Raw genomic sequence first — 23,651 nt, 5'->3', positions numbered from 1 at the left:
TTGCTTATGAGGAGAGGCTGTGGGGGAGGAAAAAAAAATCACTAAAATAGTTTCATTTAGGCCATACAGTGACTTTTTCCATTGCTTACTCTTGCATCGCAACTGGTGAGAAGGAAATCAGCCTAAATAGTAGAAAGGCTGTTGTGGAGTACATGGTGTAAGGAGGAGATGGTGTTTCAGCAGAGAAGGGACTGACCATTCCTCCAGGGACAGGAGTTTTTGAACTTGGCCAGCTTTTGAACCTAATCCAGCGGTACAGAATTACCTCCCTTTCAACTGCATAATTTAGCAGTGGAACTGGAGAAGTCTTTTTTAAGACTCTCTTCTCCTTTCCAGAGGAGAGGCTGAAAAGACCCTGCTGGTTTCATCATTCATGTCCCCTGTGCTGATAGCAAAGGCCTTTCTTGCTCGTGCTTCCAGTCGAGTAGGAGGGAGAACACAAAACTCGTACACACCAGTGAGCCTGAAAGCCTTGAGAGCTGGTTTGCTTCTCATGTAACACATAACTAACATTGAGGCGTTGGACTTAACTCAGGGCAGAAATTTCAGCCCCTCATCTGAAGCAGAAGTGTTACTGGAGCCACAAGAAGTTAAAAATTTTTTCCTTAGTTGGTGACGTGATGAATTTTTCATGCTGTGCCCTGAGATTTGGGCACAAATTTTGTTCCCAAGAATCCAGAAAGCTTAAATAGCCTTTCTGGACATCAGCGTAGAGAAGTGTTGAGATGAAGCTTCAAAGAGATAAAATACCAGCATACACAGCACTAAGGCATTTCTAGGCTGTCTAATGAGAGGAAAAGAAATTGGGATGTTGCTGAAACCAGAAGGAAAATACAAAAAGTACTTGTCCCTAGAATGTAGTAAAACATTTCAAAAGAACAAATAAACCTCTCTGTAAGCAGGTTAATGAGCTATTCAAATTGTGCTCACAAAAACTTAGAGGGTGAACCAAAAGGCAGCAAATCTGGAAGGCTAATATTTGTCTGGAAAAGCTACTGTTGACCAGAAATTGGGGTTGCCAGGTGTTAATTTGACAGCTATCTCGCTTAATTTTGGAGAAATGAGAAGGAACCAGATTGTGCTCACATCCTTTTTTTTCCCCCCAATGCAAAATGATGGAGTGGGATAAAAGTGGGATAAAATGGCATCTGTAGCATCCTTTATCATGTGCCAGCGATACTCTCTTGACAGCTGTACTGATTGGGCATAAAAGAACTTAAACCCCTCTCTGATTTCAGTATTTTGTTAGAAAAGTTGCTGTCAGAATTGAAATATTAGTGTAGGAAGTAACCCGACTTCCCTCGACTGTGACATGTAAATAGTATTTTGGGAGGTGTGCAGAGACGGGTGTTCAAAATGTTTTTAAAGCAAATGAATTTGGCTCATGAATAAAACAGCTCAGTCCCACATAATTGTTTTGTCACCAGACTAATTAAACTGGGGTTGTTCTCCTTATGAAAGGGGACCCGCTCACCTTTGCTATCCCTTGGGACTCTTCCTCTCCAGGTGGCAACTCCCTGCTGGAAAAGGCTTGCTTTGATTTCCTCCCTGTTCTTGCCATGCTGCAGTTGGAGCTGCCTGACCTTTTAGAGCTCCGTTCCTGGATGAAGAGTAAAACTGCCCTGCTCAGTCCTACGTACACACAAGTATTGCAAACAGGGTTATGAGTCAGCCCTTCCCCGGGGGCTCAGCGCCGGAGCGAGGGCGGGGGGAGCAGCACAGAGCCACAGACCAGCAGTGCTTACAATTCCCCATCCTTAAATCAGCGTCCTTCTAATCCAGCAGAGTTAAAGGATGAATCAACGTACAAAAATGCAGAGCTGCTCGTGATGGTTGGAGGTGCAGGGGAATGGCAGGAATAGTCCAGGGACTGCAGTAATCTTTTGGAGATGTACCAGGCTCAACATTAGCAGACAGAGATCCAGTGCCAGAGACATCAAGCTTTCTAGAACAGAAGAGATGCCAAAAGCTCTGTTTGGGTTAGAGGATACTGAAGGGAAAGCCTCAGGGGTAATGGATCCTCGCCCAGTGAGCATAACCCCTGTCCCCGCTGTAACCTTGGTGCTGAAGAGAGACTTTGCATTTTCTGAAATGTTTAAATGTCACACGAGCTTTTGAGGGGTTGAACTTTGCTCACAGTAGGCAGTGGATTTTGCTAACCTTCTTGGAGAAGGAGTAGTATTTATCTCCTTGTTTAGTGTTAAAGGGAACAGACATGCTTAATGGAAGACATAAAAGGCAGGAAACAAGTCTGGATGTGTGATAATGTCAGAGCTCTTTCTGTAGCTGATGTGAGGCTGGACTTAGTCAACTGCTAATCAGCTGCAAGCTGGGAGAGACTTACTGGAGGCTGGAAGATTCTTCTAGGAATCAATACGCTAAATATATCGAGGGAGATCCATTACAGACAGGAGCACTTCCCGGTGATTGCTGCTGTGCTGATGAGGCTCGGCGGGAGGTGGCCCCGTTCCCAATTCGAGCGGCTGTTGTAGTTCAGTCGGAGGTGATGCTGCATCAGTTCCTGGGAAGTGGATACACAAATGGAAGTGAACTGGATAAACTTGTTTCATGTCAGCCACCAAGTAACCATCAGCTGTGACTCCTAGATAAAGCCAGTCTGACAAAGCTTTTTGTGTAGAATGCCAAAAAAAAAAAAAGGAATTGTGTCCTTTTTAATGAGCCTGTCTCCTGAACTTTATCCAGCTCCACCCTCAGCAAAAAAAGACCAAGAGCTGTAATGCCTTCTGAGGACGTACATATGTCAGTTCAAGACTATTTAATAAAGTCTTTTGAAGTCTTCATTCTTAACCTACCTCATGGCATTGTGTCAGAAAGCAACATCATGGAGTCTGAATTCTAGGCAAATATTTCAGAATAATTTAACCCTTAGGAGATATGCCTGGGAGGTAGACTTCCATGGAAGTACTAAATTTAAAGTGTTGTCCAGTGTGAGAGGCACCAAATACCCCTACCTTGACATCTTTTCCCTTCTTCTTTTGAGACCATGTGCACGACCTCCTGTACCCCAGGCACTGTGGCCGTCTTTGAGCCAGAACACCTCTGTGCTAGAAACACTTTCCTGCTAGAAATCCTGTGGCAGGCAGCAAAGGAAAGCTGTCCCATGACAAATCCCAGCATGCAGAGCTAGTTTAACTGGTCAGGCACTTTTTTTGCTGCTTCATTTGTCTGAAAATACCAAATCATTGTAAGTAGAGCCAAGGATTGAGGAGATAAATGTCTGACTCCAGCACTTCCAGGGTATGGCCCTGGAGCTGCTTTACAAGAGCAAATATTAATTTCAGCTGTAAAGCACAACTCAGCTGGAAGGGAATATGGTGATCAAGGTAAACTGTGCTGTTTTCTGCTCTTTTTTTTTTTGTGACAAGTCATCATGTGGCTCTGAGCTCTGAAGAGAACAGCATTGAGCACAGTCACACACGTTTTCCATTGATTGGTTGGTAGAAAAAAAATTGATTCTGTGTTGGTATGTGCCTCCCTCAAAAGCCAGTGTGTTATATAGTGCCTGCACCTAGTTCTATGTATAGCATCAGGATGATTTCTCTCGCAATTTACCTATTCATCAAGTGTAAATAGCTGGCTGTTCGCTGCAGGAATCAGTGAGTAAACTCTCTGTGGAATAAACCCCAGGCAGTTTGCAAACAGCCAGAGCTTCCAGCTCCTGGCTGAACTGAAGAATCACAAGTGTGAAATGCACTGCAGAAACATTTTTGCCAGTGAAATGTGTGTTGTCCTGGTGGGAAGAAGGGTTTGGAGAAATTGCTGCTTGGCAGTTCAGAGCAGGTGGGTGTCGGGTCCCCACACAGTTTGCCTGCAAACCCTGCCTGCCGTGGAAGAGATTTTGCTCTTTAGGGGCTTGAAAACTCTTAGGTGCTTTCTGCTGGAGCAGCAAATGTTTCACATAACCTGTCACGTGCCTGTGTATCAAAATACAGCAGACTGAATCTTGTGCTTTAAATGTGTGCACTGTGGGCACCAAAGCACTGGGAAGTGTCGCCGGGTTCGGGAGGGTGGAGGGAAGGTGCAGGAAGCAGCTTGGAGGCTGCAGTGTCAACACTCCCGTGGAGGTTTGTGTTGTCTTACTGCAGGTGTCTGAAAGCAATACCTGAAGTTATACAGAAAGCCAAAGGCTAAAAGCATGTTCTGTGGAAATGTGGCTGTGGGTCTGTTTCCAGTAAATCCGTGTGAATGTTTAGAGTTACGAGAGCTGCTGTCAGTTGAGGAGAAAAATGAATTTGTGGCGAAAGACTTGGAGTCAGGAGGATGAGGCTTGTTCCTGGCTCCGTGGTGCATTTCCCATGTGCCTGTGAAAGTCACAAAATCCTTTTGTTGCAGTTTCCTATTCTTAGTGCAGGCATAGGAACTTTTTTAGGGGTGTGACATCTTTACAATTAATTAATCATTACTGCCTTGCATCCAAGGTATCTGGTGGAATTTCTGGTGTAGTATCTGAAAACAGATGCCAAAGCCAGCACAGTGTTTCTGAGGAGCTTACTTAATTTGGGTTGCTTTGAGAAGCATGTTCAAAACAAAACTTGGAGTGAGTCTTTGGGTGTGCACACGTTACCCCCAACATCACACTGACCTTGACTGTAAATGGCAGTGCCTCTTGAGGTGGGTTTGAGATGCTACTTTAACCTCATCTGCTTTTTAATCTGCTTATGAAGAACATTTAAGGGCCTAAAAATGCCTGTAAATGGGTTTATTTACAATTCAGCTGCGGGGCTCTTTCTGTCCTGAATCCGTTTCCTTGGTGCTTTAAAGGCCTTTATTGTGCAGTGCGTTTGTCACTGAGGATGGGAAATGTCACTCAGAGTAGAAACTGGTAGCAATAAAATTACTGTGTTCAGGCAGATTCACTTGAGTGCCAACTCCCACTTCTGACCTGTCACACAGCTGGGACCAGCCCTAACCTGTGTGGGCGGGTGACCACCAACTCGACTCATTACTGCTGTCAGGCTGGGGATGTTTTCAGAGGGAGGTGTCTCCTGCAGGAGAGGAGGAGAGAATTCCTGGTCCCCTTTTCTTTCCACCCTTTCTTTTCATCTTCCTCCATTACTCCCTGCTTTCCTTGCTGTCTGCCTGTCATGTCATGTGCTCTTGGGGATAAGAATAAAATGGTTTTTATTCTGAGTGGGGAGAGGGGAGGGGTGCTTTGTCTAGACTAAATACTTGTGGAAGTAACAGCTAAATTCTGGGATTCAGCAGGCCTAACACTTCAGCTTTATGCTCTGTTCTAGTGTCCTTATCATGTCTTTGAGGTGAAATACTTGGAGGCATAGGAGGCCAGGCTGCCCATCTGCCAAATAAGGTTGAACTTGCTGTAGCCACACGTACCTAGTGAATGGAAGGGTTGCATTTCTTCAGGTCTGTAAAGCATTTAAGGGTCGTTGAATTAAAGACCATGCAAATGCAGCTGTTGCCAAGATGAATTAACTTGTGTTGCAGGAACAATGAATCCATTTAGGACCTCTGAAACTGAGATTTTTGTTGAAAATCTTGAATCACAGCAATACTAGTATAGGGTGAGGAAAAATCTAGATGTTCACAGGGGAGGTGTGGAGTTTTCCCCCCAATTTAATTTCTTTTGTTTTGTCTCTCTGCTTACAGATTCTCACAAACACAAAGATAAACACAAAGACCGAGAACACCGGCACAAAGAGCACAAGAAGGACAAGGAAAAAGACCGGGAAAAGTCCAAGCACAGTAATAGGTGAGGAAAAAGTTGATGAAGTCCTCATAGGTTAAATAACAGCATTGCACATGCAGTCTTACAAGAAGAATTCCAATAATGTGTACAGAATTGCTACATTTTGAGTGGGGTTTATGTGAGTGTAGGTGCTTTAAGCCTGATTTTTGTCATTGCCTGCATTTTCATATGGGTGACTGAAGCAGTGTATCTGTAAATGTGAGCCAAGACTAATATATGAAAGATTATTGTAGCTTAGTGTTGTCAAAGGTGGTGAAAACTAGTTAAACCCCACCTTCCTGCAGAGTGATCAGTTCTGTGTGTGGTTCCAGTTGTTTGTCAGAAGTGTGCAGGTCTTTACATGCTGGTACAAACCCCACTGCTTTAGCACAGTGAACCCCAGGTGGCTACTAAGTCTTCTAATAATTAGAAGTGTGTGGAAAGATGATCCCCCAGAAGGGTGGTGATGTCCTTGGCCTGCCACCACAGTGGCTGTTTGTCTCCACTCAGTGAGGCAGTGCTGTGAACTTGGGCTGGGTTACAGGTGAATTTTAAAGGCTGGTGTGCTGTGCTGTCCTGTGTGGTTTAGACACTGCCCTGCTGCTGTGTGGGGAGGGTGTTTGATGCCAGTCCCTTGCCATGGCACCCACACTGAACATGAACACTGAGTTACTCTGGAATGGCCCATGGCTCTGGAGTTGGTGAATTCCATGGTCCAGCTGCTGTCCTAGCCTGGGCTGTGAGCTGCAGGAGCCAGGATGTGCAGGTCTGTCTGGGATGGTTTGGTGTGGTGGAGCACAAGGCAAGGCTGTCACAAACAGGATGTTACTCACAGGAGTTTTCCTTCTGACACACAAGTGCCACAGAGCCTCCATTCTGACCAAAACTTGGAAAAACTGTCCCCAGAGGGTGTGTGTCTGGTGTGACACTTGGTGAATGACAGGGAGCGTTTATGCTGTGGGCAAGCAAGTGTATTAACCAATTGCTATGCAACTGTGATAACACAATCCAAAAAGGAACAAAAAAGCTTGTGTTAACAATGGTTTCTATTAAAGAGAAACTTGGAAAGGAGGAGAGAGTCTGTGCTGAGCACTGGGTTTGTTTTATTGGGGTCGCACTTGATTTGAGTTTTCTGTGACCTTTTGAGAAGTTACACAAGCCTACTGTTCCATAATGGGTCTTTTTTTTCTTTTTTTAAAGTAAATGATTGATGGGGGGAAAAATCTAGGCCAAATAACTTGCATTTACTGGCTTACACAAGAAGGATGAAATGCTTTGGACACATTCTTTGCTCTCTTCTTTGCTCACACATCTATATTACGTTGATTTCTGTTTTTCATTTTTGTGACCATGAGGCATACCCCCCAAAACTAACTGCCTGCCATTTCCACGAGTTCATTGCTTCACTGAAACACCATTCTCCTGCAGTCTTAGCAGAGTGCATTCTTTTGTAAGGAGTAATGTAAGCACCGTCTTTAAATTTCCAAATTCGTTAATGATTTGACTTCATTCGGGTAGGAGTTGAAAATGGTCAGTGTGTTTTTAACTGGAAGAACTAACTATGGGTTGTAACATGAAGCTGATTTTGTAAACAGTAGATACCAACAGGGTGGAAAGAAGATGGAAGGGCTGTGATGTTTTGTGAGGTGTAGCTCAGGAGGTGATACACAATCATGCTTTATCTCGAAGTGCTTCCTTCCTCCCTGCAGTGTTGTCTTGCAATCCCTGTGAGAAGGACTTCATGTCTTCTGGGCACTGTGCCTGATGCTCCAGGTTGTTTTCATGCCTCCATTAAGTGTTCATTTGTCCTGTGAGCACAGCATATGCTGCCTCCTTGGGTCCCAAAGCAGGGTCCCCCTCAGAGGTGGCGTGACTGGGTGCCTTCATGTGCAGGGGTTTTGTTCAAGGCGTGTTTTTGGGGAGAGATCACCTAATGATGCTTTGCCCCTCAGGCCCCTACACAAGGTGGGACTTCACCCCCCCTGCTGTTTTCTGTAGTGTTTCTGCCTTTCAAAACTGCCACCTTAAAAATGAATGTATTACAGTGCTGAATCATTAGATCTCGAGGGGGTTCTCAGGGAAGATAACGTACATGGACACACAGGTTTGGATCACTCCTTCAGCACTGCTCCGAAGTCTTCACTGCCTCCTTCATGCTCAGTCATGCACAGGTCATACACAGCTGCTTGCTGTGTAAAACCAGCTGACTTTTAACACAAACTTCATAGAAATAATTGAAATGTAAACATTTCTTCACTGAATCCCTTGATTCATCCTGTCATGTCATTCTGTAATTCCATAAATGTAAGTAATTTCTAAGGATCGGATCTTAAGTGACCATTGTGTGGAGGGAAAAAAGCTGCCTGTTTGTACTGAAGTTTCTCCTCTGACAGTGAAAAACAAGTGGAAAAATAGCCAATAATCTGTTAGAAATTGAAGAAAAAATTCTCAAGGTAACAAGAATGTGGGTTTTTGCAATGGTTTTTACCTGTATGGGAAATTTTGAAAGCACCTGATAAAAGGCTGTGAATTAATCCTTTAGAAAAGTTGATCTTGGATTTATAGAATTGCATGTAAATCTTCAGAAAATCCACTCTGTATTTCAGAAAAGCTACTGTGTTACTGCAAAAGCTGTGCTGTATCTTTGGTGGTTCTCAAAGAGATTGAGTGGTGCTTTAGCAGAAATCCAAGCCATTGTTTTCTGGGAGGCTTGAATTTGTACCTCTGTGACATTTTCTATGTGTGAAGAGTCCCTGATTGCATTCTGAGAAGCACAGTGCACCCTGTGCACAGTGAAGAGCAGTGTGTGGTTGTGTTTGAAGCAGATCATTTTTGTATCTGTCTGTAATACTTTGACAGTTTCATTTCCTGTCCTGTACTTTAAAAAGGCTTTTAAAATAAAACCTGCATCAAGAAGGCAGAACCACTCCAATGCAGGAGAATAAATGTTTCCTGTATTCCAGTCTTTGAAGGATCTAAACTGCCAAGATAAGTCTCCAAAATACCTAAAATAGACAATTTTGATTTCATATGACAGAAGTGTGTGGAGTGGTATGTAAAACTTCTTAATTTTGGTTCTTGCTTTCCTCTTCTCCCACTCACAAGATGACATTTCTGTGTCTTAACCACTCATTTACAGCTGTAGTAAACTGGGAGAGAACATTTGTGTGCCTCAGATCTTTCCTGTCACCCCTCAAGGAAAGAAAATGCAAAGACCACTTAAGAAAAATCCATATCAAAGAATAAACCCCCTCTGCTTGATTGAGATTGCTTGATAGCAAAGTGGGTGGTTTTGCTCCTTTTCTCAGCCCTGTGCTTCCCAATCTCCTAACAAATCTAACACACATCCATTAAATATAAATGTCAGTGGTTAAAAAAATAAAATGAAACAAATCCCGTGTGGCAATAGGTTTCTGATCGGAGAGAGCTGAGCGCTCCAGACAAGTAGACCATGTAAGAGAATGGAATAATGGGTCCTTTGAAGGCAAGACTTGTTAGGGATGGGGTCAGGAGTGTTGGCAGGAACAGGTGTCTGTCTGCCAGGTGTCCTGGGCTCCGAGCAGGGAGCGTGGGCTGCCAGGAGCCTGAGGAGAGCAGGGATGGCTGTGACAGGGAATGGGAGCTGATCCGTGCTGTCAGCAGGACAAGCATCCGAGCTGCAGGAAGAAAATCTTCTGTCACGTTGCATATTTCCTCCATTTACTAAATCTCTTGTGATCACAGCTTGAGATGAACCGAGGCATGGAGCACATAAGGGATTCACAGACTCGATCGTCACTGGCATCTTGTAGGATTTATGGTTTCGCTAGGAAAAACACAGATTTCAGGCATTTGCTAGTCATGGATGAAGATAAATTTCCGCTCAGACTTCTTGCACACCTCCTCTGGTTTATTATGTGATGCTAAACTGCTCGGAATGATGTGTGTTGGGGGCAGGAAGAGGCAGGAATACCTGACGTAGGAGAAAAGGCAATTTTATAAAAAGACTTGAGCACCTGCTGTTCCCTAGCGTGGGTGGGTTTGTTTTTATACCCCGTTTGAGTGCGCAGTTCATCTCGATCAGCTTTCTAATGTGACACTGCTTTCCAGTAGTAAAAATTTTTATTTAGTAGTGTGCTTGATTATCACATGTCCATAGAGAGCATGTGCTAAGCATGATCCTTGTCTCAATGTACGAAGATTGTTCTGCTTTCTAAAATTTTTATCTGTTGCTTAGTCCAGCTTTTTATTTTGTTCCTCTTGCTGAAGGAGGAAACTGGTGAAAAGGCTCCTTTCTGCAGTGGGGAACGATGGTTTCGGGTTGTTTTATTGCGTTGCCGGAATCCCGGCAGAACCATTGGCGTTCACATCTTGGTTCCCTGTAACACCAGATGATAACCCTCTAACAACATCAAATCCTGCAAGCCAGCTGAAAACATGACATGAAAACATGAAAACATGTCCTTTCCTGGGATGCTTCTGCCTGGGAAGTGCTCCCTGCGTGGGCAGCCCTCCCTCGGTGCGCGTTGGCCTGGCCGCGATCCCGGGTTTCCATTAATGCTGTGTTACGTCAAACGAGGCACGGGCTGCGTAGCCGCTGCTCTGTCCCCATTGTGTTTTTGGGTTTCACTGAAATCACAGCTCCCTTGTTTTACGCCTCAGTTGTGCTGCAGCAGCCCCCGAGTGGGCTCAGTGCCGCTCGCAGCCGGCGCTGGCGCTCGCTCGGAGCAGATTCCCAGTCACGAGCTAATTACAGCCGAGAGAGGAAATAAGAGACACTTCAGATAACGCATCCTTCCCAGCTTGTGGTTTTGAAGCCGGAATGGAAAGGGCCTGGGAAGGGATTATTAACGTGCATAAATGGCACCTGAAGAATGCAGTGTTAAATTACTGCGAAGCTGTTGCAGCTCGGAGGAGGAAGCTACGAGCTGCACATCTGCCATTCCTTGGAAACACTTTCCACTTGTGACTTTCCCATGTGACCGCAGCCTGAGCAGCTGCTGCCAGGTGCCTGGGCTGCCTTCCTCTCCCTTTCCTCCCTCCTGCAGGCTCCCTCACTGGAAAATAGATCCATGCTTACGAGGGAAATAGCTGCTTCTGATGTGTTACTGCTTCATGCGCTTCAGCCTGAGCTCCTCACAGCCTTTGGGTGTCCCTGCTCGCACCAAACCTGGAAATGGAAGGCAGTGAGCAAGCTGGCAGAAAGGATGGAGTGCTTCAGGAGATGGTTTCTACTCACCTGCCCTTTGTCTGAACTAAGCCATCACTACAATACCTCTGTAGATGATGTAATCCCTGGTTCTGCCTGTGTTAATATGATCTCCTGCTATACTTTGTTATCTTAAAAAAAACCAATCAGTGCAGGTTTGTCAGCATTAAACACCTTCAGGAGGTACAAAACTCTTGAGTGCTGTTGCAGTGGTTCAACTGCAGTGATCTGGGGGACAAGGAAGATATTTTGTCAGCAGGGCTGGGAATGAGCAATTACTATGATCCAGTTGTCCTCTTTTCAGGCTAACTCCCCCTGAAGCTTCCCTCTATCTTATGGGGGTTTTGTTGTCCTACTTCCATGACTCCAAGCTGGTTTGTTGGCAGAGAGGTATGTGCAGGAAAGGTAACAAAGGATCCACAGTGCCCTGAAAAATGAATGAAGATGAAATTAGCAGTGTGCATGCAGTCTTGAGACCGTTTTGCTTGGTTTCTTTAAAGAAAAGTGATTTTTTTTCCCCCAGTTTTGAATTGACCAGGAAGACAGACTTGTGATCTTTAAATTGTTCCCAGTCCCTCCTAATAATAGCCTTGGGGTTGTCTGGAAATAGCTTTCTGATAGAAGGCTGAAACTCCTTCTTCAGGGTAAGGTTGGCATGCTGTTGCCTTCTCTTTTCTTTTGAGATTAGTGTGGTGGTTAAATTGTGTTCCTGGAGGCTCACAGACATATCTGAGCCAAATGAAAGACCAAAGCAGCTCAGCTTGACTGAAGTCAATATCTGAGCAACTTGCTGCAGGAGAGAAAAGAAGTTTCTCTTCTCAGGATTGTCGCTCGAGGCCTTTATCAGCTCATTTCCAAGTGAGCTTTTCTGGGAGATGCAGATTTCCACCCCTCCAAGGGAGGAGGAGCACAAACCTTCCTCGATGCACAACGTCCAAGTTTGGGACTGAGCTGTTGAAGTCAGAGCTGTGGTCCAGTGTCTCAAAACATGTAGGACTGACAAGCCAGGCTACTGACAAATAAGGGAGAGAAATTTGTGCTCTTTCTTGACATTGGAGCTAGTAGTACACAAAATCAGACTTTTATCTAGGGAATTTCTTCCAGGCACCAGGAGCAGCAGCAGCAGGACCTCAGGGCCAGGCCAGTGCTGATCTTTGGAAAATGAAACTGCAGAGTGAAACTGGAGACAGAGTTTCCTTGGGTTATCTGAGCCCACATTGCTTGAGTGAGAAATTTACTGCTCACTGCACAGCAAAGGGGAAGGATGGTCTTGTGATTAAAAACTAAAACCAAAATAAAACCACCAACCAAGGCTGAGTCAGGAATCCAGACTTCTTGATTCTGGCTCTGATGCTGAAAAATCTGAGCTTTAGATTAGATTACATGACAGCTTTTCAATGGTGGCCACTTACTTGCTCTCAAGAGGATGTTATTTGAGCATCTGCTTAAGCAACCCTGAGGTTTTGAAGGTTTTAGCACTTTTTTATTCCAGCTGTAGTCTGTAAGCATTCAGCACCCACAAAAATTGTCTCTACTTCTGTAGACCAATGCGATTGTCTTTTTGTTTCAATCTTAGCTTTGCAGATGTAGATTGCCATCCATTAATTTGCTTTTAATCATGCTTTCTGTACATCCCAGGGCTCGCATACTGAAAGGTAGAGCTTTTGGCTGCTATTGAGAATGAGTACAGTTCTTTGAAAAAGCTAAACGTTTGTCTGTCTTATTTTTCTTTTTTTTTTTACTCTTCTGAAACTTCCAAGCAACAGCCACTGCCATGAACTTTACCTTAAAGCACCAACTCCGGTGATTGCAGTGTGTACCTGTACCGTGCTTTGAAGATGCAAATTAGTGTCTGAGTAAAACATGTTATTTCAGGTAGGATTTAAATATCAAATAAGAACAAGAAAGAGTCAGAAAATAAACACAAGCAGACTTACAAAGAACAAAATGGGTCTGAGCCTTGAGTGTGTGTGTTTGCTATGATTTTTCACGTATGTCAGAACCATAGAACAGTTTGGGTTGGAAGGGACTTAAAGCTCATCTCGTTCCACCCCCTGCCATAAGCAGGGGTACATTCCACTAGACCAGGTTACTCAAAACCCTGTCCAGCCTGGCCTTGGACACTCCCAGGGATGGGGCAGCCACAGCTTGGACTGATACATGAAGGCTGGATGATTATTGGCATTGAATATTATTATTATGAATATTGATTGACATATGTGAAGGTTGAGATACCTCTTCGGTTGTTAAACTGAATTCTTTGGCAAATGAGGTACCTAATATAGAGCTACAAGTGGAAGGTACCAGCTCAGCATTTCCAGATCTTCCTGAGTTTAAAAATTATTAGTAGCCCTTGAGGTTTGTGCTTTCAGACAGTAAATTAATCTGGTTGGAGCAAAGGAAAATTAAATAGGTGTCTTGAGCTTGACATACTGATGAATTAACAGGATACAGAAACCGGGATGACAAATCTGAGCAGGCACAGCGTGGATTTCCCAGCTCAGTGTCAGGATGTTCTGTTTATGTCCCCACATGTCCTGAGCACACTGTGCCCAACACGATCTGCTGGGCAAGAATAGTCTGCAGTTGTTGAGTCTTTGCTCACAGGCAACATGTGGTGCTGTGTGTCTGTCTGCAAGAATTTCTGGACTGTCAGTTGCCTTTTGATGTTTAGATGTTTTTTCACGGTCTTGTATGAAGAGAGTGCTAGAGAGTTAAAATGCAACTGGTTTCTCCTCCTGCTGATCTCTTAATGTGATCCAGTATGTGAATGTACCGATTTCCTTCAGAGATGGATTTTCGTGCTTTAACTGCTTGGCCTTGGAAGGCCCGTGTGTATTTATTGGAGTGGGTTTATCAATTTATTCAGTGTGTATTTATTGGAGTGTTATTATTCAAGCTACTCTGAGCTTGAATTATTTAAACCTTTGGCAGGTCCATTCATCCACGTAGGACTTCACTCTGCAGTTGCACAGCTGGGTGTGGGTCGGTGTGTTTGTGACTGTGATTCCCTTGCTCTTAATCACACTCAGGCTTTACAGGAACAGGTAGCCCTTGAACATTCAACCCTTTGCAGTCTGTTTTTTATGAGAGAACGAAGTCTCAAAGGCTGTATAATTTTTAAATATCATGCTCTTACTCGGTGTTCCAGGCCTGCTGCTTTTCAGGGCTGTGCTCACCCAGATTGGTTTGGACTTGCACTTGAGTGTTGAAATAACTGAAACAAGGAAACTACCTTTTTCTAGTAAAGCTTTGTACAGCTTTGTGTGGTCCTGAGGAGAAGCAGGGTGTCCCAGGGAATAGCAGTGATGGGAGTCAGGTGCTGAGGAGGGAGAGTGTGAGCAGCCCATGTGAGGAAGGCAGCTTGCTCGGTGCCTGTCCCTGCTGATTTACACCGTGCCTTTGGCTTGCTAAAGCCCAGAGTGACCTCAGGGAGTCCACACAACCTTATAAGTGTGTATTGAAGGCCCGTAGAAGTGCCAGGCTTGCTGTTTGGGATCCACACCACTGCTGCTAATCCTTGTGACCAGTTCTTGACGTCTCTATCTGGAGTCTCCTGAGAGCGTTTCCTCATTTTCTGGCTTCAAGGGTCAAAGTCATCCTGTGAGAAACCTCACTTTCATTTGAAAACAACCATGTATGTGTCTTTCTGGTTGATAAGAAAAGCTTGGAAATGTGATGCAAATTTACCCCCACGTCTCAAAAATCAGAAGGGGGTAGAAGCAAAATAGTAAAGGTTGATTTTCTTCTCCTTGGGGGAATTTTTTCCTCTGTTCTGACTAAAAAATTGAGGCATTTAAGCTCTCAGTGCTGTTATCCATAACACCAGAGTAGCAGCAGACCAATTCTCAGTTGGAAACACCTTTGTTGGGCTCTTGCCATGAGGATGGGGCTGTCTCAGCCAGGCAGAGCCGGGCTGGCCGTGGTGGTGAGCACAGCTGATGGAAGAGCTCCGACTGAGGACTGCAGCATTATTCCTGCCTTTTCTGTTTGACTTTGCATAAACACAAGGACATCACATATCCTGTTTGCTCTGGTTTTCCCATCTGTTTGGGAATAATAGAGATCAGCGGTTTTCTCTTCAAGTTCCAGAGATGAGAGCTGCGACAATGACAAACTGTTGTCTGAGCAAAAGCTGACACGGGCGCTGCCGGGACCGGCGGCTCTGTTCCAGTGACCTTTTACATGGAGCAGGAGAAAGGGGGAAAGCAGAGGCAGTGGGAATTCAACCTAAAGTGTTGAGTTTTAAGTGTTGCAGCTGTGGATTTCCCCAGCAGTCCAGGCTGATGGGGGTTTTCCCAAACAGAGGCTTGGCAGCTGTGGTTTTGTGGTATGTTCCTCTCCTGCTCCCCTTCTCCCAAGGAGAGTGGATGATGGGTGACAGGAGACTGTGGTGGATCTTCCTGTTAAGGCAATCCCTTGTTTTCTAGGGTTTGTAATCATCAAAACCCGTGACTCTTTACTGCTGGAAATTGCCTGTATTAGTCAAATCTCCTTGTGTTCCCCTCTGCAAACATGCTCTCTTGTCTTGCAGTGAGCACAAAGATTCCTCGGAAAAGAAACACAAAGACAAGGAGAAAACCAAACACAAAGATGGCAGCTCAGAGAAACACAAAGACAAACACAAAGATAAAGACAAGGAGAAGAGAAAGGAAGAGAAGGTGGGTGTCTCCTGTGGGAGAGACAAGAGGATGGGTCTGGCTTAAGCTGCTGAGTGGTACAAACTCGGTGGGTTTAGATGTAGCTTATACTTCCAAGTTTTTATCAACCTGGAGAGAATTATCCCAGTGCTAACCCAGACCCTTGTTTTGTGGAGTGCTAGATATGAACTCGTAAGGGCTTTACTGCAGGTATTGTGAGTGGAAACAGTTCCACAGTGGAGCTGTGTCTGCTGGCTCCACATTTTTTCCCCTCTTACTTTTCACTTTGCCAAGCTTTGGTTCAGAGACAAGGGAGAAAAATCTTAGATCACATTCAGTCCGTGCAAGGACAAACTGTATACTTAACTCCAATCTGCTGTAGAAACTGGAAGGCCAAAATATACTGAATTGACTAAAACTTGCAGAAAATGTTGCCTTTTTAGTCTGTCCATGTAGGTCACTATGGACTACAGGGGATGAACACAGTCACAGTGCCCTTTGGTTCCTTCTGCAGATCAAATACCCTGACTATGTTGTATGTTGGAGAAACATAAAGTGCTCTGGGCAATGCTAATCAGCTTCTACTTTTTATGTTTTTCAGATGAAAGCTTCAGGTGATATGAAAATAAAGAAGGAAAAGGAAAATGGTTTCTCCAGGTAAGAAATCAGGTCTATGATCTGCAGAAAGCTGCAGTTTGACTTTTCTTAGATGCTCAGTGTTTGACTCCTCTCACTTGGTCCTGGGAAAAAAATGGAACACTTTTAACCCCTTCAGAAGATATGTTCTCCTCAATTATGGGACTTGGTAGATCTGCTCACCCAGTAACTGGAGGTGGGAGCTGTGGGATACCTGCACAGATATCCTACTCTAGTACTAAATTCCTGCAGTAGTCTCCTGGATTTGGTGTTCTATCAGTCATTACTAAGTAGTCTTATTAAAAACCTGAAGTAAGTAATTGATAGAAGAGTACTTTTTTCTTAATAGTTGACCAAGATCTTTGTAACTTGTTTAAATCCAGCCACTGGTTATTTTTAAGGTGCTGTATCCAGTCCACTGACTTATTGAAGGTCAGTTTTATGGTGGGTGCAGACATCCAGATTTGCTAGTCAGGAAAAGCTTTCAGTCACATGTCTAGTTTTATTAATCACTTAAAAAATTTCAAAGCAAACAAAATCCTTCCAGTCTTAGCATGTTCTGTGGATGCAGAGAGGTGGGGAGAAGACACCTGTCTGGTCCAAGCCTGTTAGTTATTCTTTGTCTTTTGAATGTGCCCTTTTGACATGAGTTCCTCTGTTTCTTTTCCCTGCTCCTATTTAAAAATGCAAACGAAGGAGTTGGGCTTGGCACAGGGAAGAGGCGCCATCTCCAGGCCCTTGGGGGGATACTCTGGAAGTAGCATGTGATGACATTTAGGTGTTTCATGGTGTAGCAGACAGTTAATGGCTTTCTAGCCTTTGCTATTCAGCAGAATTGCACAATTGTGCCGATATCACCGGGGACATTGGATGTTCCCTTATCAAGGTAACTGAATCCTCTTTAGGTCCAAGAGCAATTTTTCATGTGTTTGAGAAAAGCCTGGAGGAGCCATCACAATTGTGCCTTCTTCAGGGCCAAATGCTGGCTAAGATTAAAGGATTTGTTTTCTTTTTTTTCCTGCCCAAAATGGTCTTTTACAAGTTCTCCAGAAAAAAAAAAGTCCCCGCTCAGATGGTTTTGATTTTCTTCCTTAGGACTTGGTATGATGAGCAATGTTACAGCCTTGGAAACAATGCAAGGCAAGGTTCAGCTCGGTCATGCATCTCCTTTCTTTTCATAGAACTTTATTTTCCCCCATTACAAAATGTTGCAAAGTATTTCAGTGTTAAAATAGACTAGATAAAATTCCCGGCAACTTTACACACAGTAGTTCTACATTTCTGCCTGGAAGGGAGAATACATTAAATGGGACAAACACCTCTTTTTCCGTGGATGTTTTGCAACTGTCTTCGTGCTGCAGACTCGTGTCTCAGCTAATTACAGGAGATGCAACAGAAATGGTTTCTGAGAGCAGTTTGTGTCTGTCTCCCCTGAGCTGCAGCTTCCAGCACTGCAGAGGCTTTAGAGCTCTGCAGGAGCAAACTGCCTTGTTCTGCTTCATGGACACATTGCCAGCTGACACGAAACTCCAGAATGCCTCTTGCTGCCTGTGCTCTGTGAAGCTGAATGCTGCTGCTTTTTTCTCCCACTCCATCCAGTTGCAAAATCCACATGTTGACTTGGAAGCAGAGTCCATTTGATATAGAAATCGCTGATGGAACATGAGTAAGGAAGCCCAAGATGGCACTAAGTGCTTCAAGATGTAATTTTGGACTCTTTGAGGCATCTTTTTCTTTATGAAGATCAGTGCAATGCTTCTGTGAAATTTAGAAATAATGAGTTTGTCTAAGGGAGTAGTGTCTCTTGCACTCATACTCTGTTTTTTTTTTCTTATTTTACTAATGTCTTGGGACATTATGGCTGAAAACATTGAGCCTAACTTTGTGGTCTGTTGAAAGGCACAGGATTGTTTGCTTCCCACAGTTTGGACAGTAAAGAGAGACTGATCAATTGAACTTTGCCAAATCTTTGTTTCCTTTTCTGGTTTTCACATGCCTCAATATTTAGTTGCGAAAATATTCCAGGGAACAGCTTTCAAGCCTTTGTTTAGTCAGTAGTATTTTTCTCTCTTAGAAGGCTCTGTAAAGATACTGAGTTGAAACTAAGTAACATCCTATATTTGACTGCACACATGCATTTCAGTTTGAAGTATATTTGAAAGTGCTGGAAGCTACAGTTGCTTTTACTGAAAACCTCAAAGAAACAAACTGAACTCTGAGCTGTGGAAATTGATGTTGCTTGAGAAATGGCAATTCAATAGGTATTGAATGACTCTCTGCAGTGTCTGTGAGTATTCAGAGAATGACACCTCCCAGGTCCTTGGGGTCTTAAGATGGCAGCACATTCCAGGGAAGACGTGCCTATTTTGCAGAAGATTATTTCTTAAAACTGAGTTGTTGCTGGTTTCCAAGAAACATCCTCTTTGAAGTTAGAACCATGTTTGTTTGCTTCTCCCTGTAGTCCACCACGTATTAAAGATGAACCAGATGATGATGGGTTTTATGCATCTCCTAAAGAGGACTCCAAACCCCTGAAGAGACCTCGAGAAGATGATGAGTAAGTCATGGATGCTGGTGACTTGGATGTTTGCCTTTAGTTTCAAAAAGAGAACATTGAGGGAGCAGGTGGGATTTCAGGTCAGCAGCACGAACTTGTTCAGTTGGGTGACTGCAGGTCTGAGACCAGACTCCTTATGCTGGTACAGGTTATCTGAGCGGGGCAGGGATGGTATTTGTGGTGTGCAAGGCAAAATGCCATTACCTGCTTCTGCAGATGGTGCTGGGAAATGTTGCAGAACTGGTAAATAAAAAAGAAAAAACCCAGAAGGCAGATAAGGCCAGCGATGAAGATTGTAAAACAGAAATGTGAGCAAGTGAGGTGTTAGTGTAGCTAAGTGGCTGCAGTGGTTTCTGTTGGGTGAGGAAATAACTGCACAAGAGGCAGAAAATGCCCTGTCAGCCTGTTTGGAGGTGGGGGGAGGTTTGCCTGCACTGCTTGGCGTGGTTTGCCTGGAGTCTGAATGTGTCGTGGGTTATGGTGAGGATTGTTGTCTCTAAATCAAAAGAAAAGCACATATGATGTTTGCCTGATACAGGAACCTACCCAGTGAAATCCAGGCTCATTTACATCTTGCTGTGATCTGTCACTGTGTCCAGCCAGCTCTTTAGACAGTTTGACTTTATTAGCAGTGAGGGATTAAAGGGTGGGAAGGGTTTAACCATGGTGGCATTCTGTGCCTATGTGGTGTGTCTCAGCTTCCAGGAGACATGGGTGGGACATCTTTTCTTTTGTGTAATCATTTGATGCCTTCTGTTTAGTTTTGTGTGTCCTCCCATCTCATGTCTGCAATGGAAAGATTAAGCATTGGGGTGCATTAGGGGGTGATTTCAGTGGATAGAGCTCATGGACAGTGACAATAAGGTCGAGTGCCTATGGGTGAGAACCAGGGGGAAGGTAAGGCAGATATCCTGGGGGGAGTCTGTTAGAGACCTCCCAACCAGGATGAAGAGGTGGATGAACTATTCCATAAGCAGCTGGCTGATGTTTCATCAGCCCTTGTTCTTGTGGAAGACTTTAAGCTGCTGGATATCTGCTGGAAACAAAACACAGCAGAGAGGAGCCAATTTAGGAGGTTCCTGGAGTGTGTGGAAGAGAACTTCCTATTGCAGCTGGTAAGGAAGCTGGATCTGGAGCACGAGTCCTGTGAGGAATGGCTGAGGGAGCTGGGGTTGTTTAGCCTGGAGAAGAGGAGGCTCCAGGGTGACCTTGTCCCCCTCTACAACTCTCTGACACGAGGGTGGAGCCAGGTAGGGGTCAGGCTCTTCTCCCAAGCAACAGCCAAGCCTGGTTGACAAGGTGGTGTTTGGTCATAGGTTGGACTCAGTGATCTCAGAAGTCTTTTCCAACATAATTGGAAATTAGGTTGTGTTTCTGTGATGATGTAATTTGCCAGTAGTCAATTTTGCTATTGTTTGAACTAGTGGGGGATGCAAAAGGTGAGCCTTGTGGGTAGATCCCACACTGATGACTGGAAAAAGAATTGGGATAGAACATGCCACTAAGGTTTTACCCATTTATCCCATCCCATGTAATCACTGGGTGGCTGATGATGCTTTTGAGTTGATTCCTCATCAAGGATGGTGTTTGCTTCAGCATCTGAAACTTATGGAGAGGTATTGACAGTGACAGCTTATGGATTTAGGTTTTGTAGGCTGTCGTACTGGATGGGGATTATTGAGTCTTCTGAGAGAGTGGGACATGAAATGATTTTCTTTAGAAATTATGCATGCCAGAAGTACTGAGAACTTGTGCACACAAACTTTGTATATGTATGACTTCTCTTTATTATTTGTACTGGGAAATGGATTGCTTTTATCAGCAAGTCTTTTTGTTCTTAGCGCTGACTACAAACCCAAGAAAATCAAAACAGAAGACATCAAGAAAGCAAAGAAAAGGAAACAAGAGGAAGAAGAGGTAATATGAAAGATGAGTTTATGATCAAGAAAAGCCAGGCTATTTGGTGTAGAATTATACAGAGCAGGGGGAATTTCGTCTGGGACAGCTGCATGTGGTAGGTCCCCACCTGTGGGGCAGGTGAACTTATCTGAGCCATAACGTACAAAAAGTTAGGGAAACTTTCTTTCCTACTCTTAAAACAAGGGATGGAGAAGATGCCTCCTGGATATGAACTTCCAGCCTGGTCCAGGCAATTCACAGTCCTTCTGTTAAGCAGCTGTCAGAGGACAGAGGAGCCTCACTAACAACGTGGTGATTGCACTGGTGATGTGGCACAGTTCAGAGGCAGAGGAGATGAAACAGAGATTAGAAGGATGCATAAAGAAATTTCTTTGGAGAGGGACTTGCAAAAGACAGGTTAGCCATGATTTGAGACTAACAAACTGCACTCCATGTCTAGCAAAGACACCCTTGAAGGCACATGGTACAGGCACCTCCTGGCACCTTCCCTTCAAAGTAGGTGTCTCTACACTGAGCAGACACCAGTATAATCCACCAGTATAATCCCAGAAGCCACCTCACAGCAGTGCCTGGCATTTGCCAGACCAGGCACACCAGTGCAGGCCAGGGAGGGAGGTTCTGTAACTAAGCAATCATGTTACCATGGCCCAGACTTGCCCCTTATCAGGTGGGAAAGAAAAACTGGCTGTGTGCACTTAGCGTGTCCCAAGTGTAAAGTAAAAGAATTTGGCTTAAAGCTGAAGTGGGACATCAGCACACTGACTTAATGGGATGATCTAAGAGCACGTTTATGCAGTGAAGCCACAGGAATTCAGTACTTATGTAGCCCAAGAGACAGTCTTTTAGTTTTAACACATCTTTTCAGGGAGTGGGGAAAGACAGTAGCTTGCACTAACAGATTCTTACACATTTTGCAGGACAGCAAAGCAAAGAAAATTAAAAGCAAAGATAAGAAAGTCCCTGATGCGGACAAGAGAAAGAAGCCGAAAAAAGAAGAGGAGCAGAAATGGAAATGGTAACTATATGTCAGTGCTGTAGGCTCCCCCTGCACCTGCACCTCCCTGTACCTCCCATGCTGGCTGAGTAAGCACATCTGGCTTTCTCTTCTGTTGATTCATGGGGATTTGTTCTGAATAATTGGCTTACGTTCTGGTAAGCTCTAAATAAATATCTCATTCACTGTGTTCATCCTCTGAAGTAGAAGTGAAATACCTTTTTTGATATCCCTAAAAGAGGAAGTCAGTTTTCTGTGGGGTTGTTCATGGCTTTTTTTCCCTATCTGTGTCATGTAGAGGCTGCCCATAATGATCAGATACCAGTATTCTTGTGCCCAGAACCTGCTCCATGCTGACACTCTTCAGAGCAGTATGAAAGTTTGTAGGCTTGGGGATGTCAGCAGGAATATATTAATAGGTGCAAATGTATTAACTAGTATTCTGGTAGAACTTATCTGTTTTATAGAGGTACAGAATGAGTGGGTGTTCACCTTTTCGTTCTAGCCTGGTGTCAACTGTGCCCCTCAAAACTGCTCCTGCTGCTGGCGCAAAAATGAAAGTCAGTCAAGTGACCAGTTAAGCTCAGGCTGTTTTGGCAAATGAATTCTGAAAATAAGTTTTGAGTGGAAAACACTCCCTGTCTTGCCCAATATCCTAAAGTAACGTCGCTGAAGTTGTGCTTTCACCCACTTCTAAATTTATTTTTTAGAAACTATTTAAAATAAATCTAAACGTTGTGGTTCATTGGGAAGACAGACCTGTGCTGCATCAGTAATGCTCTGTGTAAGAAACCTGCTGTATTTTTTTAACTCTCCATAGTCATTTAAGCTGTTATAGCTGGATTTGAGGAGCTATTACTTGTGTGTTTTGAAGTTTCAGCTTTAGTACTTCCCTCAGTTGAATGCATATGTAGTTCCCAAAAGCATGTGTGTTTTCTGCACTCCTGTATTGTATTTTTATGACCTTTTGGGGATGATGTTTCCTTGAGCATTTTCTTTTCTCAGATCGTTTGGCTGTTTTTAACAGATCTGTGGTGTTGGGAAATGTCTTTACAATCTTCTTCAATCCTTTCAGGTTCAGTCTTTTACCCCTTTCTTGTCACTCTTATCGCTTCATCTTTAAAAAGAAAGAATCTTCTGTGGTGTTTGTAGTTTTGCATATTTCTCTTTTATTGTCACAGCTTCCTCAGAACATCAGTCCTTGCATCTTTTTCATATTTGTATACTCTGTTAGAAATTTGGGGTTTAAGCCCTCCCCAAAAGTTCCCTGTTTGTTTGTTTTTTTCCTGAGCAATCCAGTTTTTTTCTCAGTCCCTTTGACAGCGTATTTTTAATGTGCTTTAACATTAACAAACAACAGGAACATGAAGCAGTGGGAAGCTACAGAAGGTCTCTTTAAGCCTTAATGATCCGTTGTCTTTTTGGCTTTGTCTCAGCTGCCCTTGCTGGTTCTGTCTAACTTAATATTCTGTTCTCCCAGCTCTGTATCCTTGAGCAGCAAACCTTTACTGAGAGCTGTGCTGTTCCCCCCTCACCTGCCTGGGAGCTGTGTTAAGCTCTGCAGTTTGTGCTTTCTGCTGAGGAAAACTGCCTTGGAAAGCATGTTTTGCAAAATTTGGCACTAGGTAGCTGCATCCTTCTGCTGATGCTCCTGTCATCCATCTGCAGCTTTGTATAGCGTGGCTTCACTGGACAGGGTTTCACCTGCACTTCACTTGTGTCTCCTAAGGGCATTTTATGTTCCATCTGAATCAATTTTCTGAATGCCTGATACCTTTTTTTGGCTGCTTCCTCAAGTGCTTGCTGCCTGGAGCACTTTCCTCCCCCCTTCTGTGCATCCTTGATGCTGGATGAGCCCAAGGCCTTGCCCTTGTTCCTCACCATGTGCAGATCCTTCAGCTCCTTCTCACACCCCATCAGGGTGTGAGGAGTGTGTGATGCAGGAGTGAGGAGTGTGTGATGCAGGAGTGAGGAGTGTGAGATCCAGGAGTGAGGAGTGTGAGATCCAG

At 44.1% G+C, this 23,651-nt stretch overlaps 1 protein-coding gene across 1 annotated transcript in view; it reads left to right on the top strand.

Annotated features, from left to right (window-relative positions):
* The window catches only part of TOP1 (DNA topoisomerase I), a 65,339-nt gene that overhangs the window by 23,401 nt on the left and 18,287 nt on the right, over positions 1-23,651 (top strand). Inside the window, exons 3-8 of the mRNA XM_027693797.1 lie at positions 5,629-5,731; positions 15,430-15,556; positions 16,137-16,192; positions 18,633-18,728; positions 20,570-20,645; positions 21,566-21,663. Of these exons, the coding sequence (XP_027549598.1) occupies positions 5,629-5,731; positions 15,430-15,556; positions 16,137-16,192; positions 18,633-18,728; positions 20,570-20,645; positions 21,566-21,663 (556 nt within the window). The remainder of the gene's footprint in view (positions 1-5,628; positions 5,732-15,429; positions 15,557-16,136; positions 16,193-18,632; positions 18,729-20,569; positions 20,646-21,565; positions 21,664-23,651) is intronic.

Source organism: Neopelma chrysocephalum, unplaced genomic scaffold (assembly GCF_003984885.1).
Source record: "Neopelma chrysocephalum unplaced genomic scaffold, ASM398488v2 Primary Assembly neopelma1_94, whole genome shotgun sequence".
NCBI classification, from domain to species: domain Eukaryota; kingdom Metazoa; phylum Chordata; class Aves; order Passeriformes; family Pipridae; genus Neopelma; species Neopelma chrysocephalum.
This window is presented reverse-complemented; position numbering and strand designations above follow the sequence as displayed.